This window comes from Podarcis tiliguerta (assembly GCF_965153285.1).
Source record: "Podarcis tiliguerta genome assembly, chromosome: 5".
Classification (NCBI taxonomy): Eukaryota; Metazoa; Chordata; class Lepidosauria; order Squamata; family Lacertidae; genus Podarcis; species Podarcis tiliguerta.
In genome coordinates, this window is record NC_139538.1 from 22909236 (window position 1) to 22929919 (window position 20684).

The following is a 20684-nucleotide window of genomic DNA, read 5'->3' on the forward strand; positions in this document are numbered from 1 at the left end:
AGTATTCACGTGCAACACGCTCGCTCCTTCAGGGAAAATGCTATACCATTCAGAACAGGCTGTTTCCTCAACTCCTGGACCCAGGAAGTGCCTAACCACAGGACCTCCATTTTAGCAGAATTCAGACTGAGTTTCTTGGCCTCCATCCAGCCCGTCACTCTTTCCAGATACTGGTCCAGCACCTGAACACTCCCTCCTGATTCACATGTCATCTGCATCTTGAAGGCACCACACTCCAAATACCACCTCCCAGCAGTTTCATATAGAGATATCAAATCTACGACAGGAGTGGGACATGTGGGCATTTATAAAAAATTAGAAAATGGCCTTGTGGGGCCAAGGAGAGCCATGTGTGTTTAATTAGGTCCACAGGCTAGATGTTTCCACTACTGGTCTGGGTCATTACTGTCTATTCTGACTGGCAATAGCTCTCAAAGGCAGAGAGGGAGCGAGATCTTTCCCAGCTCTGCTAGTTACTAATTGGAGACGCTGCAAATTGAACCTGAGACCTTCTACATGCATGTGCTTCATCCTTTGCTGTGGCCCCTTAACATCATGCTCTCAAGTAGTTCCTTCCTGAATATGCCATCTTCTCAGGTAATCGATACGGCCCACAGTTTAGGGCTGAAAAGGAACTATTCCCATCCATCAAAAGTGTATCGTTTTCTAGTGCTTGATAATAATCAGACCGAGGCTTAGGAGAAGTACGTGGGACAGGTATGGAGGAGGGAGCTTAATGCGAAGGGTGACAAAGCAATGGTGTGATCAAAGGCTAAGTGAGGAATGGGCAGGCCAGCTCAACACCCATCAGTCCCTGCCAGCAGAGCCAATGGCTAGGGTTGATGGCAGCTTCAAGCGCAACACCATTTGTAGGGCTGCAGGTTTTCTCTTCCTGGGATAAATGAAGAGGTGGAATGTGAACAAAGCCGCTGTTCCGTGACAAACCTCCCGCCCCCTGATCCAGCATGTCTTCTTAATGTTAAACATTATTTTCCCTATGAGATACAAGAGCCTCGCTGCCTCAGGTTCTTCCTACTCCCATCAGTGGAATGTTATACGAGCACTGTTCACATCGCCACATCCAGGGAGCGCAGGAGGAACGGCAACCAGCACTGGGAAATTTTAAGAGGTGCCTTAAGGGCAAGGAATAGGCTGATCAGCTAAAATGCTAGCTCACTGGGTCACAGGCAATGCATTCAAGAATCAACAGCTACGATTACTGCTATTGATAGGACGCCCACAAATTTAAATTTGGGAAGCAGCACCCAAAACACTTTAAGTTGCAGTATTTTGCTCTTAAAGGGAGTAGGGGGAAAAACCCCTACTGGTTTTTCCTCTATTGTAAGCCAGCTATCTAGGCTACCTAAACCAGCCTCTGCTGCTGTCGCTATTTCTGCCACACTCCCTGGCTTCCTATTAATGGACCGAGTGGGCGCCACTGTCTGTGATTTGGCCTCTGTCCTCCCATGTGTACCTGCCTGTGTACCTACCACTCTCCCTGCAGGGCAGACAAAAGGTGTGGGAAGTAATGGGAGAAGCCAGGGGCTGGGTGCATGCAATAAGGCTGAGGGACACATGTAGAAAATACCGTTGGCTACCCAAGCCCAACCACAATGTGTAGTCCGCTGAATAAGCCTTAGAGGAGGAGGAGGAGGAAGAAGAAACATGCTCCTAGACTTGGCTACATCCTTAGCATCCACCAAAAGCCCCTGCTCAAGAATAAACAAAGAAGCATTCCTTGACAGCTACGCTGACTCTCCCCAGCCCTTCACCTCTGGCTGTCAGTGAAGCTTCAATGGACTAAAAGGCAAAGTGAGATTTGGAAGCGTTTGATTTAAGGTTTAGTAACCAAATAAAAAAAGTTCAAGCAGGACTTGCAGGTAAAAATGGAAGTTTCCAATGGCCCAGGACAGCATATCAACAGCCTGACTAGCCTGGGCCGACAGATGAAGGGAAGCAAACACCTTGCAAAACCAGGAACCAGTTGAGTTATCAAAACATGCCTTCTCTATTTCCAGCCAAAGCTTTTGCAAATCTTCCCAGTGAGAAACTGGGAAGCACTGGTGCTTGTTCATTGGGCTGTAGCACCAGAATCTTAGGTTTTCTAAAGTTTGGCTGCCCATACCATCACATCCAAGAAAGAAAGACTTGCACTAGCACAGCATAGCACTGTAAAAAATTAGACCCTAAAAATGAACTCAGTTTGATGGTGTGTGTGTGAACAAAAAGGGGAATTCAAGTTGTTTGCATAAGCTGAAAAGCCAGCATTTCCAGTAATGCAGCATATGAAAGAAAACACTTACTGCCCATATTGACATCACTTCTCTTTCTCTGCACTGAGGAATATTTAATAATAATCTAAACAACATTTCCCTACGGTACACAGTCAGATGGATAGGGCACGATCAAGAAAGTTAGCGTGCTGCAAGAAACGCAGAGAAGAAATAGGAACTCATTCATTCCGGTTCCAATGACTGCTGAGTCACTGTGTGCTTAGTGGCCAAATTGCTAGTTAAAATTCATGTCCTTGACTCCCTGGTGATAATGCAATGTCATCTTGCTTCATTTTGCATGGAGGCTGCTCCAGTATAAAGGATATTTTATTTTATTTTAAAAATCGATGTCTTGGTTGTAGCACAACCAGAAAGTCCTCCCTTTCTAAAAGAGATGTGCTGGTGGAGGAGACACAGTGCCTAAACATTCTCTTCCTGGGTCCAGAGCAGTGTACATGTTTTATGCTTCTTTACTTAAGCCACCATTCCCAATATTCTTTGCCCAGGATTCTCGGGTTGGAAGCACACACCTGCGAGTTGGGCACTGCGGGAGAATTCCCCAACTCAGCCCAGCAGTGGTCGCTGGTAGCAGTCAGTGCAATGCTATAGCTCAGGGGTGGGGGACCCTTTTCAGTCTGGGGGCTTCATTCCTTTCTGGGCAACCTTCTGGGTGTTGGATGGGATGGAGGCGTAAGTGGGTTGAGCGATCAATGGAAAGTTTACCTTTGGACAGTAGGGTAGCTTCAACACATCCCTTTGTACCCTCCATTCAGAGAAGCAAGAAGTTCCAAGGACACATTCCAGTCAGGGGGGAACAGTCAAGGGGGTGGGGGTACAAGGCAGGGCCAGCCAGTGGTGCAACTGGGAAGGGTGTGTGACCTGGGAAGAGTCCCAAGGACCAGCTTGGAGGGTCACATTTGGCCCCTGAGGTTCTCTAACTCTACTATACATGCATGCTCAGAAGTAATCTCCATAGAGTTCAATGGGTCTTATTCCCAGGTGTGTATAGGACTGCAGCCTTATAAGACATCCCCCGCCCGCCCTTGGATCCATAGTAAACAAAGCAGCAGGTCTAGGAGTCATCACAGTATGAGAGTTAGGGTAAGGGAACAGTCTCTAAACTTGCAAGCTGCAAATTCCTGTCGTCTAAAGACCTGGTGAAATGGAGACATTCATCCGGCAGGATAGTCAGCCCAATCTTGAACACTATCCCAGGATAACAAACTGCACACAAACCCCTAGGGTAATAGTGACTTCTGTTCCCAGATCTGGGACACACCTGTAACCGAAACATACATTTGGGGACACTTTTTAATTTGTTACCATATATTTGTATTGTGGTAGTGCTGCTGTTGCGAACCATCTTAGATCAGTCTGCGACCCGGTAGTGGGCCCCGACCCATCAGCTGAAGACCATTGGTCTAGGGCTCTCTAAAGTACAGGAAGTAGAAAAATGGACAATTGTGATAACTCACGTAAACAAAGGAAGATTTCCTCTAAGGGTTTATAGCAAAACTGGGAGATTTTAAAAAATTGTTGTTGTTTTTTGGGGGGGAGTGGGGTGGTGATGTAAGGAACACACCCTGGCCTTGTAAACTAAGTAGCTGGTGCCTATTTGAATCAATATGTTTGCAAGCTAGGTCTTTTCAGAGCTCATTGCCACCTCTTCCCTCTCAGTTAAGTGGCAGGGAAATGGCTGCTAGGAAGCTGGTGTTGTGGCTCTATCCCACTGGGTAAGCTGTTCCTGATGTGCAGAAATATTTTAATATGAGAATATGTGGCCCTTATTGATCGGCTTTCTTTCCCAAAGTTTCATCTCCATGTGCACCTGAACTTTGAACTTATCCGTTCGATCTGCCTTATTATCTACCAAGATCTTATAAAAATCAATTCAGGGTCAAACCACATGCACCATCATCAACATTTAATGTGCATGCTTTTTAATTCTTTAAATCTTAGCTGGGGGGAAGCAGTATTGGGTCCAAAGCATGCGAGGGGCATTCACCCTGTTTAGGGAAGCTTTTAATATTTAATAGACTATTGTATTTTAATATACTGTTGGAAGACGCCCATCTGGCTGGGCGGGGTCTAAAAATATACTATTATTATTATTATTATTATTATTATTATTATTATTATTATTCAAGATGCTACAAGGCTCAGGAAAGAAACCAACCAATGGGTGCTTGCTTCCTGGGGCTAATCCCAGTTCCAGAAATTAGGTGGGAGGACCAGGGCAGTGGATGTCTACATCGTATCTTTTCCTCTGCATGTGATAGCCCCAGAACTGTTTGCCATCTGCCCAACTGATAGTTAAAGGATAAGGTAAAGGTAAAGGTACCCCTGCCCGTACGGGCCAGTCGTGTCTGACTCTAGGGTTGTGCGCTCATCTCACTCTATAGGCCGGGGGCCAGCGCTGTCCGGAGACACTTCCGGGTCACGTGGCCAGCGTGACAAAGCTGCATCTGGCGAGCCAGCGCAGCACACGGAAACGCCGTTTACCTTCCCGCCAGTAAGCGGTCCCTATTTATCTACTTGCACTTAGGGGTGCTTTCGAACTGCTAGGTGGGCAGGAGCTGGGACCGAAAGACAGGAGCTCACCCCGCCGTGGGGATTCGAACCGCCGACCATGTGATCAGCAAGTCCTAGGCCCTGAGGTTTTACCCACAGCGCCACCTGCGTCCCTGCTAGTTAAAGGATATGCACTTTAAATTCTTGCATGTGTTTCATGTAGCTTTGCGCTCAATGCATGCAAACAATCAGTGCTCCATGTGCTACTATGTGGCATTTTAGCTTAGTACGAAGACTATAAGCACCATTGCTATTGCAGCTGCTCCTCGTAGTAAGGATATACTCTTTGAGTTGTTTTGCAGGAGGTGAAAAACTCTTAGAGCCCATGGATTTTATTATAGTAGGAAAGAACAGCCCCACCCATTCCACAATGAGTCATGTTGGAACGCATCGCAGCCTACGTGATTCAGGTTGAGAACATGACCTTTTCAACTTTCTAAAGCTATCTTCAGTGCTGCTGGACTTTAGGGCGCAAAGGTGTGGTCCTTCTCACTTTACACTCCAGCCGATCTCAGATTCATTGGCTGCCACCTTAGAAAGCTGAGAGTAACCCAGAGCTAACTCAAATGAGCAGGAACCAAGTCCTTAATACATAAATAAATGCTAAAGAAAGAAACTCATGCAATACTCTGTACCATCTTGAATGCACAAGGTTGGAGCACTAATTTGAAGGCACCTCAACCTCAATATTTCCTTCCATGTAGAAAGCTTACATGACTGCAAAGTCTAGAAGAAACTTTCATTGATGGGGCTGTCTTTCCATGTGGAGGAAAGTTTGCATGTGGGAGTGCTTTCAAAGGAGGACTCTCCGTATGCACTGTGATCATGAGTTCTTTATCTTAAATCAAAGTGGGGAATGGCAGAATGTTAGATGCATGGACCCTAGAGAAATGACCCAAGTAGGGGTCAGGCAGACTACAGGTGACCCAACTAAAGCCCACTTGCTTTTAAAAGACATCTGAAGGCAGCCCTGTTTAGGGAAGTTTCTAATGTTTAATACTGTATTATGTTTCTAATATTCAGTTGGGAGCCGCCCAGAGTGGCTGGGGAAACCCAGCCAGATGGGGGAGGTATAAATAAATTTATTATTATTATTATTATTATTATTATTATTATTATTATTATTATGCTAAGTGCTTTTGAAGTCAGAATCAGCAGTGAGCGGTGTCTCTTGAAACTGTAAGGGTGCAAGGTAGGAGGCCAACAGTAGGTGGAGCCAGAGCCAATGAGCTCCATCCTCCACTATAAAAAATGCTTTGAACGTGACCTTGATCAGGCTGTAACAGAGGCAAAGGGTTAAAGCCCCCTAGGCTGGCCACCTGCATAAAAACCCAGCTACTTAAAAGGCACAGCTAGATAGTTAACATGACCCTCTTACCTTCGTGGGGGATGGATATGGGTATTTTTTTTTTAGGGAACGGGTCTTGTAGCTCTTCTATTTGTTTCCCTTTTTGCTGGAATAATCCGAAATCAAAATGTGGAGCCTGCCACTGGACAGGCAAGTATCTCTCAGAATAACATCTCTCAGAATAACATCCCGACCCCTTTGTTTGGTCCAAGTAACTGGCCTCTCTAAACCTGCGACTAAGGAGGTGGGGTTAGAGAGCCAGACTCCATATTGGCCGAGTATCTCTTTCATGATTATTACAAATGTCAGAAACCCAAGAGGCAGGAAATGCTTCCAGAGACAGCAAGCAAGGCAAAAAAGCAAACAAGAGAAGCAGCTCAAGAGTGCAATATAGAAAACAGACACTTTGCAGAGACATCTAAGCAGCCTGGAGCGGAAGGAAGGCGTGCCTTGCTGAATTTCTTTTCTAGTTTCTAGTGAGGTGTGGGGCTGTATGTGCTTCTAAGCGCTGATGCCTCTTTCTCCTGGAACTGTGGTCTGAGGTTCGACTTCCTTTATAGACAATGCAGTCACACAACTGCACCCACATCCCCCAATGCAGCGCCAAAAACAATTTGATTCCTTTTGTGGAAAAGGGGAGGTGGACGAAAAGCCTTGACAAAAACAATAATTACTTTTCAGAATCATCAAGGAGGAAGGGCAGAACGGCAAAAAGAAACGTAGGTATCTTATGAAAAACAATCGTACACCCGTCTGTACTTTCTAAGCAGCCCTTGAATAGATAAAAATATTATTTACTGCATGAAGTCAAGCACAAACAATGGGAGATCCAGGGGTGCTGTTTGTATTGTATCTGGGCGCACCGTAAGAGGCTGCAGATAACAGGGTCTGGATTATGAAATCTCTCCTACATCTGCACAGTAATAAAATCAAACTGCTGTGGCACCGAGAGCCTCGCTGGAAATACATCAGGAGCAAAATGCAAATTAAGCAGATTTTAATTGCATGCAGCCAACATGATTTGCATATTATTTTCAGTCGTGAGTCAGATACCAAGCTGTACATGGTGGACCTCCTGCATTTCTTCTGTGCCCTTGTACTTAAACTTGCAGCCACCCACAGATGAGAAAAGTAAGGAAAGGGTTTTCACTGTTAAATCGCTTTGGGATGCTGCAATTCATAAATGAAGCAAAGAAGCTGGAAATAAATCAACTTTCTTTTTTTGCAACCTTGAAAACATGAGGCTTGCTTTAAAAATGAAACTGAAAGGAGATGGGGGGATTCACGAGTTCCTAACGTGTAACCTTTACACACGGACAACGGCTCTGACCGTAGAGGCAAGCGACCTTCCGAAGGAAATGCTAAGCTTTTGGAACGAGGAGAGAAGGATGTACCACATAAATAATTGATGCATTCCTCGGGCTATATATATATATGGCACAAACTGTCTCGGCACATGACTTAAGATGTTAGGAGACGCTTCGCTGCCCCTGCTCCACGTCGCTTTTGCCACTCACCCAGACCTGCCGACGGCGAGGAGAATCACGCCTCAGCACGGTGTTCTGCCCTGCTTTGCGCCTCATTGTCAAGGCTGGCATTGCCGCCCGTCTGGTGGGCTCCCTGACTTTGTTTCTGTGCCTCTTGCCCACCCACTCCTCTCTCCTTCTCTGGCAAAGGGAAGGAGCAGCAGCCACTGCAGCTGGCTGTAGAGCTCAGTGGTCCCAGGTTCAATCCGCAGCATGGGAAAGGATGAAATCTGGGAGAGCTGATGCCAGTCAGTGTAGACGAGCTAGGGGAACTAATGGTCTCTGACTTGGTACAAAACAGGATCCTATATTCCCTTTCCCTCTGGGTGGCAGTGAGGCCCGGAGGGGAGAGGGAAAGCGATTAGGCAGAAAGGAGGTGCAGGGAGGAGGACCACGGTTCCTATTTGCATGGAGAAGGCAAGGAGGGAGAACAGGGCTCTCTCTAGCCACCCTGTGGGCTGTAGAGCACCCATATGCAGCAATAGCCTGCTCTGCTCACCTGCTTGTGCTCCCCAAGTATGGTAAAGGTAAAAGTAAAGGGACCCCTGACCATTAGGTCCAGTCGCGGACAACTCTGGGGTTGCGGCGCTCATCTCTCTTTATTGGCCGAGGGAGCTGGCGTACAGCTTCTGGGTCATGTGGCCAGCATGACTAAGCCGCTTCTGGCAGCACACGGAAACGCCGTTTACCTTCCCGCCGGAGCGGTACCTATTTATCTACTTTGACGTGCTTTCGAACTGCTACGTTGGCAGGAGCAGGGACCGAGCAACGGGAGCTCACCCTGTCGCAGGGATTCGAACCGCCGACCTTCTGATCGGCAAGTCCTAGACTCTGTGTAGGACCCTGGATTTAGGCATGTCTGCAGAGGGACAAACACACAGCATAAGATGACCACGAAGGGATGCATTGCAACCCCCTGGCATTCTGCCATCAGTCATTCTCCTAATGGAAAGACCCAGAAACCAAGCTGGGGGGCTGCCATGCATCCCTTTGCAGTCATCATGCTAAGAGTCCTATCACTTGCTTTGGGAGCCAGTGTGGTGTAGCGGTTAGACTGCCGGACTAGGACCCGGGAGACCAGGGTTCAAATCCCTATTTGGCCATGAAGCTGACTGGGTGACCTTGGGCAAAGTGTTGCCTCTAGACCTAACCTGCTTCAAAGGGTGGTTGTGGGGATGAAATGAGGTAGGGGGCAGAGAACCATGTCTGCCACCTTGAGCTCCTTGGAGGAAAAGGTTGGGATATAAATAAAAACAACTGGCTCGCCAAATAAAATATGCTGTAGCTAAAAAGGAGGGAGGTATACCAGCCATCTGGGCACCTGCTCGGGGGCAAAGCCATTGCAAAAACAGGTCCAGGTGCTCTCCGCAGCACCGAAGGAGAGGTGACTTGCCCCCATCCCTGTCCAGGGCATGTGAGGCAGCGGTTAACACCCAGCCAGCCAGCACAGGACACCTGGAGCTCCCCTCCTGCCCACCTCCAATCCTCAAGATTCCCGGGAGAAGCCTTTGTTTTTGCTGCCTCCCCTCCCTTCATCTCTGTTGAGATAGAAATCGTTCTGCTCCAACAAATCTCATAAGTGAAAAGCAGCAGCTGACATGTCGCAGGAGCTGCGACTGGCTCTGAGGCCCCGACTGCCCTCTTGCTGCTTTCATGCCAGGGCGCGGTGTCCCGACTGAAGCTTTGCAGTCTAACGCAGATGCAGGGAGACTGGTGTTAAAACATCACCCCCTTGCTGAGACAGGGACTTTGCCAACAGAAAGCCAGCTTCCCTCTCAACAGCCCTGTTAATGCAGAAAGGGGTGGGGTGGGGATTTAAACCAGCCTCTCGCTGCATCTAAGACTTTGCCTCCTGTCCATTTTCAGTGCATCTTTTGCCACCTAAAGGCCAAACCTCCTTTCTCCCACTGATATATTTTAAATAAATGTTCAGGGCTTGGCCTTTAAGGACTTTGCTTCCCAGATTCTGTCATTATCTTTCCCCGTATTCTGCATTTGTGTTTCAAGGTGCTGTCTAATTTCCTCCTCTCGGTTGGCATTGTACTGTTGTTGTTTTTTACTCTGCTGTTCAACCACGTTGGCATCTGCTAAGGCCCAATCTGACTCTCCAGACCCAGCCCTTCCAACCAATCTCTTCATTCTGGGGTATTCCGTCTCTTGAAACTTTCGCATGTTGCACTTTCTAAGCAATTTTCATATAGATTGAATTTCAGGAACACATTCTAACCAGATCCTGGGCAACTCTGAGCATTATATCAAAGGTGACACCCCCCCACGCCCCTTATTGTTGGCTTTGCAACGAGCTGTTCTAAGACAAATCAATCATCCTAGCTAGAAATGCTGACTCTTTGTCACGATAGGAACGCACATTAAACCCGTCAGAATGAGCAACTAACATTCTAATCGGCAAGAAAACCCTCACAAAGCAGAAAGAAAACCCAAAATCATAATATTTTCTCACCTTTAGTGTTTGGTATTGATAAATGGAATCAGTGTCGATGAAATATGGAGATCCCTCCCCCCCTCTTTTTTGGAATGTCTGAGGCATATGGTTCTATGAAAAAATAATAACAGTATCGAGTTAACTAATTAAAACAATTAAACTAAGTCATCAACAGCCATATTTGGTAAAATAGTAAAGATAAATGACCGATACTTTAGATCTAAAAAGTGAGGGAAAGTTATAACTGTGCAATAAAACAACAGTACCATTCCTTGAGCGCAGGTATAAATCAAAGGTTACTTAAAATGCTCTGATGACAAGGAAAATATTGTGCAGACCTTTTTATTTGGATTAGCAGTTATGCAAGTCAATACAAACCATGGGAACCGAGAAAAAGAACTGTGGGAGGGTTGGACTCAGCCCCAATTTCTATAGGTTGCTAATCTTTTCTCTATACTTTAAAAGCGCCCTGGTTGCTTTTTCGTGACTGCCTGGATCTGACGTTTCATAGTCAAGTGACGTCAGCCGCTGAAAAGTGTGTATTTGCTTACACACACTTGCACCTTGCAAGCAGCTTGCATGCGATTCCGGGGTCACTTCCAGATGACCTGTTTGCTGAGCAATTGCTCTGATTTGTTTGCAGGGAGGGTTATGAGTAAGCAATGGTTCTCACCACTTTCCTGATTTCAAAAAGGCAGGTTTCTTTTGTTTGTTTTTTGATAAGTGGGTTTGTAGCGCTAGAACACCAAATCCACTTTAATTGCACAAATCCACTGTAATTGCCATTAGGCTCTTGAATCGCTCTTGCAAAACAGCAGCAGCTTGGAAGTGGCCTTAGCCTGCTCCCCAGGACTGCCCCCCCCCTTTTAAAAAATGCATTTTGCAGCAATTTGCATTATCCAGGGAAGGGCAGTCTGCGACCCTCCAGATATCCAGCGGAAGTAGATCCCAAATGTTGTGGCAAAACTCCACAATGGGAGCCGGACTCCAAGAACACCTGGAGGAGTACAGATTGTCCACCCCTGGAATAATCTATGATCAATGCTTTATGCCTGTAAGAATTTTAGCAGAAATGTAAGACAAAGTTATGCAGGAGCTTTGGACGAGGAATCATTACCAAGTTTTTAAATACTGTTGTGCGTTTTGCTTGGATTTTTTTTGTAAACCACCCTGGGGTGTTGTTGTTTGCAACCAAGCAGTATATATATTTTATGAAATAAAATTACAGTGGTACCTTGAGTTACAAACGCTTCAGGTTACAAACTCTGCTAACCTGGAAGAGTTACCTCAAGTTGAGAACTTTGCCCCAGGATGAGAACAGAAATCGTCTGCTGGCAGCGCAGCGGCAGCAAGAGGCCCCATTAGCGAAAGCTCGCCTCTAGTTAAGACCGGTTTCAGGTTAAGAACGGACCTCCAGAACAGATTAAGTTTGTAACTAGAGGTACCACTGCAATACTGCAAGGTAACATCCATCCACCCAGCGGTAGCCCTATGCTCAGTATCCAACGATACTTTTAAACTTCAAAATAATGCCATGGTTGTCAATAGGGTAACTTTGGTAGTGATTCTACATTAAGCAGTTTTATACATGACAACATGTCCTATACGGATTTCCATATTTCTTTATATGATGGGCTGAGGAGGCTTTTCAATCCTGTTCTTGGTTGCAATGTAAACAATATGGAGATGGGCTTGTGGGCTGAGCGGCAGAGCACATTTGGGCTGCCCCAGTGAGAACCCCCCCCCACATCTCCTCTCTTGGGTAGGAGGGCTAGGAGAAACCACTTCCCAAGACCTTGGGGAGAGCCTGCCAGTCAAAACAGGGCCGTTTTGGACCAGGTGGACCAAAGATCTACTTCTGCATAAGGTGTACATTTGTACATTCAAATTTTGCGGTGTGTGAGAATCTCACTACAGAAACGCCACGGTGAGATGATCTCCAGTTAACTACAAGCTTTAGTTAACTAAACACTCTCTTTAGAGACGACACTATTTTCAGGCTGTGCACATGTTGGCAAAATTTGGCAAAACCAAACATGGTCCATTTTATCAATCAGACTGTGCTGCAGCCACAGTGCAGATTTCTGTTAGGTTCTCTTTATTATCATTTTAAGGAAAACATGATTCAGTTTACTGGTCCTGCCCCAGCTAATTTGTTGATCCTGCACTTATTATTATTATTATTATTATTATTATTATTATTAGACACAGAGGACGAAAACCAGGCTTTCAAATTGTCTCTTAAGTTGACTGCACTGCTGCCTGTTTGTGAGCATTCAGTGCTGGAAAACATGAAGCATTTATCGCTTGGCCCACAAATCAGATAAATTGAGGGTACTTAAACTGAAACTGGTTTGTGGGTGAGAGCTCCAGATAGCTATTTTCTACCCGTTTTTTCCCCCCAATGCCAGATAGCTCAATCTCATACATGTTTATTCAGAAGTAATTTGCACTGTGCACAGCGGTAAATGTGCAGAGCACTGCAGGCTTCCTAAAGCTCAGTGGGTTTGAAAGCATTTTCAAGGTGGAGCTGTTAAAACTTACGATCTCTAAGTCACACCAGCCAACCAAAGAGAAGATTATGAGCTGACATCAGCGTATGGGACTGAAATGAAACAGGAAATTGGGGACTCACCCTCCCCAAATACCCTCTTCCCAAAGGAAGAGGTAGCGCTATGGATTAGAACCTGTCACTTGAGAAGTTGCCCCTTGACAAGCATGGGGGCTGCAAATTGCAATACTGACCCTCCAACTGTGGCCTCTGCTCTTGTTAATTGATGTTCAAAGCCCAAGATGTACAATATGGTTGTTAGATGGTAGGTATACTCTTTATCTCTTCTTCTGCCTGGGAAGTGCTGCAGCTCAGTGTCAGATCATCTACTTTCAATGCAGAAGGTCCCAGGTTCAATCTTTTGGCATCTCCTGGACAGCCGCTGCCAGTTAGTGTAGACAGCACTAAGCTACATGGGCCAGTGGTCTGACTCAGAATGAGGCAGCTTCTCATGTGGATCCTGGCCTCGGTCCTGTATACCTGAAGGAGCGTCTCCACCCTCATCGTTCTGCCCGGACACTGAGATCCAGCGCCAAGGGCCTTCTGGTGGTTCCCTCATTGCAAGAAGCGAAGTTACAGGGAACCAGGCAGAGGGCCTTCTCGGTAGTGGCGCCTGCCCTCTGGAACACCCTCCCATCAGATGTCAAGGAAATAAACAACTGACATTTAGAAGACATCTGAAGGCAGCCCTGTTTAGGGAAGTTCTTAATAACTGATGTTTTAATGTATTTTTAACCTTCTGTTGGAAGCCGCCCAGAGTAGCTGGGGAGACCCAGCCAGATGGGCGAGGTAGAAATAAATTATTATTATTATTATTATTATTATTATTATTATTATTATTATTATTATTATCATGTTCCCGTGCTTGCAGAGCAAGACAGCACGGCATTCCACCACGAGAAAAATCAGTGGCGGAGTTATAGAGGTTTAGGATCTTCTCAAAAGATGCTGTATTTCAGGTGTGTGGGAAATTAGTTCCTCTGTTCCCTCTGTGCAAACCACTGGGAGGGTTATCTTGAGTAACTGAGGTTGAACCTGCTTGGAGCTACAGCTGTTTGAAGTTCAGGGGCTCAGTTTTGATGAACCCATGGAGCTACGTGCCAGAAACACATCACACCATGCGGGCAGGGCCCACAGCTGCAGGTGGGCAAGATAGGTCTTTGAGCTCACCCAGTTAACTCTCCAGATATTGTGGACACCAGCTCCCACCATCGCTGATCATTGGCCATGCTGGCTGGGGATGATGGGAGCTGTCAATCGTAGTATCTGGAGGGGACCAGCTTGGCTAGCCTGGCTCTCCATATTGCAGATGCACCACACTGAAGTCTGGGTGAGCGATTGCGTCTATCACCTAATTTAACCTATACTGAGTGCACACAACTGCATCTACAACTGGCAGAGAGTAAGACTAGAGCACAGGCAGTGCACTGGGACACAAGAGAAGAACGGTCCAAACGATGCTCACCACTGGTTGTAACGGGGCACCAGGCATCATGGCATTGGCTAGTTGCATCTGCTGGGCCAGCATGGCCATGTTCTTCTGCTGAATCAGGTTATTGCGTCCATTGATCTCCAACTGTGTTTTTAAGTGTGGCGGTGGGTGAAGGTATTTGCAATTCTCCCTTGAGCATCGTCCCTGGAACACAGCAAAAGAGAAGAAGACTAATTAGGTTTGTCTGCTATTGATTAATACATTTCATTATTCTGGGTGAGCTATTCTGAGGCACAAAAACAGTTGGAGGAACTTGGGCCCTTCAGACGTTCTTGAACTCCAACCCACGTCAGCCTCAGCCAGCATGGCCAGTGGTCAGAGATAATTTAGGCAGTAGTCCGATGACATAGGAAGGGTCAGAAGTACCTCACCTCTGCCTCAAAGTGCTGTTTTCCAGCACACTTTTATATATATATATATATAAATAGCAGCCATATGCCACAACTAACTGAGCACAGTTCCCAGATGTCAACATCACCATGCAAAACAACCTAACATTGGCGTACAACCAGCAATTGTATTTGCTATATGTACCGCCACCATCTGGGAGAAATAGGGCAGATCATGTCAGATGTCCAGTTGAATCATTTTCTACTGGATGATATGAATCTGTTTAAAAAGAAGAAGATCACCACGTTCCTATTATGATTTAAGGCTGCACCACTGTGGTGCATCCTGAAGATGCCTAGGGCATTCCAAGCAAACAGTATGTGCCTCTACCACTCAGCCACAGCCCTTCCTAAATAAATGGGTATATTTGTACAGACATAGTAAAATTTAGATTTGGTATCCTGCCTCTCAAAGCTACTTCCTAATAATGCTGGTGACAAGACTTCATGGAAAGGTAAGGGAGAAAACATCTTCTGAAGCACACTGAGGTAATGTCAAATTTGGATTCCTTTTAGGTCAGGCATGGCCAAACTTGGCCCTCCAGATGTTGTGGGACTACAATTCCCATCATCCCTGACCACTGGTCCTGTTAGCTACGGATGATGGGAGTTGTAGTCCCAAAACAGCTGGAAGGCCAAGTTTGGCCTTGCCTGTGCTAAGTCCTAGGCAATACCCTTGTCTTTTAACAGATTAGCTCAATACACAACAAGGCCTCAGCATGCACAACTAGGAGAAGGTCAACAGCCCAAATGTTTGAGTGGCGCATAGCACTGTGTGTTGTTCATGTGCAGATTTTGTCTGAATTAAAAGGACGGTGCCCAGGGCACTGCAGAGAATGATGAAACCTTGAGTAATATTAGCAGCAGCAATTAGCCCATGGACTCTCTTGAGTTTAAACATGTCACTGCCAAAGAAAATCCCCTACCCACAAGCACAAGTTTCAGGTTTAAATTTAACTGCTCTTCTGGGTAATGCCTTTCTCTCGTTAACGAAATAAAGTATTCTTCTCATTCAGCTAAGAACAATGCCTTAGAACAGAATGTCCAAGTCCACCTCCAATTCCGAAAACCTTTCAGAGAAAAAAAATTAAAATAGAGCAACATATGACTGATAAAAATGAATTGTATACAGAACCTTCCGTCGAATTTAATGGTCCATTTATTGCAACAAGATCATCCCTGTACTATATCTTCTTGCAGATTAGTAACTCTATATGTCACTGATCCTATTCTCTGTGACCTTTCTAAGGATACAGCAGAGCAGAACGGCTTGTATGGCCCAATCCTGCACAAAGAATTATTGAACCTCATGGGGCTTGCTTCCCCAGTAGGCTGCACATACCCCATTCTTAATTTTACCAACCCTACAGTATTCAGCAAGACTCAGTCCCAGATAAGAATTCACGTCAGTGTAGTCTAAAGCAGATGTCATGTCACAATTGTCAATAATTTTCTGGAGACCACATGCTAGATACCGCCCAATGCAAAATGAAGAGAAACTTCACAACTCCTGAAGGCCGCTAGGCTTCTATGGGCTGAGGCCTGACTGACACATACTGAACCCGGGATGGGGGTGGGGTTGTCACATCAAAATGGGTGTGGCCAGAATGCAAAAGTGGGCGTGGACAATCACCTTTTTAAAAAAAGAATATATTTGGTCCTTCACTGCCCAAACTGGGGGTCACAGAGACATTTGGGCATCACAGAATCATAAGGGGGGGGGGGTTTCTGAGACAATGATCAGTATGTACATGTATGGGTGCGCATATATAAGTGCGCGCACATGTGGTGGGTGAAATTCAGAATCATACTCTTCCCATCGTTCTGCCAGTGGAAGCATCCCGGCTTTCCAGGTAGAATGATAACCTACACACTGTTGTGAGGGTTCTTCCAATACCACTCCTGAGCCAATTTCAGTGGGCAGGGGTTTTGGGGGGGGGGTTGGGGGGAGGCAGCCCCACTTGACAAAAGAAAGTTCTGTCCCCAGGGCTTCCATGCAGGGGGCTGGTTAAGTGGGCCTCGCCCCATAGTTTCAAAAGAATTTAAACAGATAAATTCTGTGGGGGCCTTGGCGGGAACACAAAACCCTTTGCCATTCAAGCAGAAGAGTGGGCTGGGATGAGTCAGTAAAAGGAGAGAGAGAAAAAAAATGTGCAGGGAGAAAATATTGATTATGGGTGATGTAACATCGCCTATTCCATACTGACACCACCCTTCAGTGTTACAGTTCTGCCCCTGTCTGCCCCATGGTCTCCCTCATTCCAACGGCAGGCACAAACGAGGCCACTGCAGATTGGCTGAGCTCAGGTCCCTATTTGCCTTGTGGGGATTGACTGAGCTGAATGAGCACATCTGGTCCCTGAAACAAGCCCCCTTCAGACGCACTCTCATCTTGAAAAACAGCAATTAGTCAACAAAATTAATGTTTCCAATGATCACGGTTAAATGTATAACGGTAGAGTCTATTCTCCCAGGGACACGCGAAAAACAAAGATATAAAGAGGCACAAATTTCTTCTTGGCAGAACAAATGGCTTAATCTGAAAGGTTCCAATTCCCTTCTTTTCCGTAGTAATCAATCCAAAAAGCAGCCGTGGCAGTGAAAAACAGAACCTTAATTTAAGCAAAGGGCTGCTTGCATCAAGCTTTGCTTTGCTCTCCCCACCGCCTTTTCTTAAAAAGAACAAATTAATGCAGTACAACATGCCCTTATGTTGTACTTTTGCACAGAAAGCTACAAAGCTTCTCCTTGTTATAGGTCTGCCAGTGATCCAACCCAAAGCTCTCTTGTGTCAGTGTATATGATTTATTTCAACCCATCTGCCTCTGCTCTCAGCAGCCAAGCACACATGACTCTCATTTCTGCAGCTAGCCAGTTGGCATTTGCATAACACAGTATGTTTGATGACGGGATTTTACATAATTCTCGAGATCTTGTTGGGGGTTAAGCAGCAGCAGTAGAACAGTCAATCAAACCGACTGACTATGCCGATATGCCTTTCAAAACACATTCTCACCATTACATTGGAAACCCCAGTCTGGATCAACCCAAGGCTGTGAAATGTGTCAAATATGGAGGAGGTTTATCTAACATCATAGAAGAAATACAGAATGGCCACAGCTTATTGAGGCAGAGAATGCGGGAGGTCAACAGACACCACACTTTAAAAAAAGCAGACTTTCTGTCTAGGGTTGAATGTGGGACACATGTGGCACTGTGGGTTAAACCACAGAGCCTAGAACTTGCCGATCATAAGGTCAGTGGTTCGAATCCCAGCGACGGGGTGAGCTCCCATTGTCTGGTCCCTGCTCCTGCCAACCTAGCAGTTTGAAAGCACCTCAAAGTGCAAGTAGATAAATAGGTACCGCTCCGGCGGGAAGGTAAACAGCGTTTCCGTGTGCTGCTCTGGTTCGCCAGAAGCGGCTTAGTCATGCTGGCCACATGACCCGAAAGTTGTACGCTGGCTCCCTCGGCCAATAAAGTGAGATAAGCGCCGCAACCCCAGAGTCGGTCACGACTGGACCTAATGATCAGGGGTCCCTTTACCTTTTATGCAGCGTGGGGGGGGTGGGGGGGTGGAGTGTACTAGACGTTGAGCTAAACAGGCTTAGTGTGTGCAAAATGGGAAACCTGAATTAACCGGTGAATGAAGCAATTAACTTTTCAACAACAGGATTTACTGTAGCCATTTCTCTACTTTGGGAACCATAAGAAGAACCTGCTGAAGGACCTTCTGATCAGCAAGCCCAAGAGACTCAAAAACAGTGAGTCAGATAAACAAGGCCAAGGAAACCTAAGCCCTGGAACAGACCAAAGACCCACCAAGTCTAGCATCCTAGACCAAAGAGGGGCTGTAGCTCATTGGTAAAGCATCTGCTGGAGTAAGCCAGTGTCCCCTCTTGCCCAGGATCCTGAAATTTGACCACATCACCCTTTAGCATCTCCCACATTGCTCCTAAAATCCAGGTCCAACAAACCTGGTGATTCTATGAAGATAATGCAAACCTTTTGACTGCCTGACAAGCTGCCTTTGGGGCCTCTCATGTGCTATGTTTCCTGTGTGGAGTGCAGCCTTTGGGGAGTGCTTTCTGAAAGTTTCTGCACAAAGGCAGCAATGTTTATCTTATTAGCTCTGAGTGAAAGTAAAAGGTAAAAAAGGTAAAGCACCCCTGGACGATTAACTCCAGTCAAAGGCGACTATGGGGTTGTGGCGCTCATCTCGCTTCAGGCCGAGGGAGATGGCGTTTCTCCACAGACAGCTTTCCGGGTCATGTGGCCAGCATGACTAAACCACTACTGGTGCACGGAGGACCATGGTGACTGCCGGATTACACGGAAATGCTGTTTACCTTCCCTCCGCAGCGGTACCTATTTATTTACTTGCACTGGTGTGCTTTCAAACTGCTAGGTTGGCAGAAGCTGGGACAGAGCAACGGGAGCTCACCCCGTCGCACGGATTCAAACTGCCGACCTTCTGATCAGCAAGCAAGCCCAAGAGGCTCGAAAACAGTGAGTCAGATAAACAAGGCCAAGGGAACTTAAGAACATAAGAGCCCTGGGTTAGACCAAAGACCCATCAAGTCTAGCATCCTAAATCAAAGAGGGGCTGTAGCTCCTTGGTAGAGCATCTGCTTTGCACACAAAAGGTCCTGTGAGCAATCACTGGTATTTAAAGTTACTCTAGTTTGAAACCTTGGAAACCCTACGACTAGTCAGTGTAAGCATACTAACCTAGGTTGGTCAGTGTTCTAGTTCAATATAAGGCAGTTTCCTATGTTCCTAACCTGTTCTTCACAGTGGCTGACCAGATATCTGAAAAGTCTCCACACAAGTGCAATAGCCCTCCCAACAGCTGATCCTGAAAGTATTCATAGAATTGTAGAATTTGAAGATATCTCAAGGGTAATCTAAGCCAACCCTCTGAAATACAGGAATCTCAAGTAAAGCATCCATGACAGATGACCACCTAATATCTGCTTCAAAACCTCCAGTCAAGAAACAGCCAGCCACCTTCCAAGAGAGTCCATTCCACTCTTGCCATCAGAAAGTTCTTCCACAGCCATAAAGACTAAGAGCCCTCCATGAATTTCTTCACATGTGTGAATTCACTGGGCGGCAAAATAGCACTGTAGAAGAAGCAGGGACTGCAATGTGACAGGAGGGGAATGATGGAGAATCAGAGAGAGGCTTGCAGGAGGCGTCTGAGAAGGACCCCAAGTTATCACACAACCAATCACATCAGCACCGGAGAGTTTATATATCACCAGTGCCATTATGCAACCCTGAAATATATATATTTAATGTAAATGACCCTAATAGACCAAACACAATTTCCTTGCCAGGTCAACTCACGCATGCACACTTTTAAACCTAATGCATTTTCATGCATTCGTACTAACAATTACTCATGACGGTTTGTTGTCAGTGTGCGCCTGCGTGTTTAAGCCCATTTTCCATCCCCCATGTGTACCGTTAGCCTATTTAAATCAATGCAGATCTCTGGCAGAGAATGCATCTCCTCCAGAATTCATCCTCTTTGGCACAAAATCTATGCGATTCCTGCAGTGTCCCTCCAGTGGCAATAAAAAAAATGGCCTAATTAGCTAAATATATCATCTAAATAAGACAGGAACAAATATACAAGTTGATCCCAGGGAGATAGGATACAGTCTGGACTGGTAAACTAAAATAATCTCCTTTCAGCATGAAACTCATTACAGAAGTTGGTTGGATGAAAGATAGTCCACACCTGGCGCTGATGCCGGATTCTGTTTCTATAAGATACAACAGCCCTATCAGGGCACTGCACTCATGGTTAGCACCAAGACGCAAACCAGAAGTGATGCCAGGCTGAATAGCCCCTCCTTCTGGCATCCACATCTGTAATGCAAATGTCTGGAGCGAGGGGGGCTAGCCTGTACACATATAGAGTTCCATGTAGTTATGGAGCTCTGATTGCTCAGAGTTACAGAACCAAGTGGAAACTTTTATGTGCAACCACAGAGGATCAGTGCCCTGCTTGATAGTAAAGCTGGTTAGGGCACAGTGTTGATAGTGCCAAGTTGCAAGTATGGGACAGCTGCGTTTTCCT

The 20684-nt window shown here is 46.1% G+C and overlaps 1 protein-coding gene across 50 annotated transcripts in view; it reads right to left on the minus strand.

Annotated features, from left to right (window-relative positions):
- Positions 1-20684, minus strand: part of MBNL1 (muscleblind like splicing regulator 1) — a 178483-nt gene that overhangs the window by 31952 nt on the left and 125847 nt on the right. For 19 of the 50 annotated variants that reach the window (XM_083442835.1, XM_083442855.1, XM_083442818.1 and 16 more), the window contains 3 exons: positions 14178-14348; positions 10180-10272; positions 3597-3704 (listed from right to left, as the gene is read on the minus strand). In XM_083442835.1, the coding sequence (XP_083298961.1) occupies positions 3597-3704; positions 10180-10272; positions 14178-14246 (270 nt within the window). In that variant the 5' untranslated portion in view covers positions 14247-14348. The remainder of the gene's footprint in view (positions 1-3596; positions 3705-10179; positions 10273-14177; positions 14349-20684) is intronic. The other 31 variants (XM_083442838.1, XM_083442816.1, XM_083442811.1 and 28 more) reach the window with 2 other exon arrangements.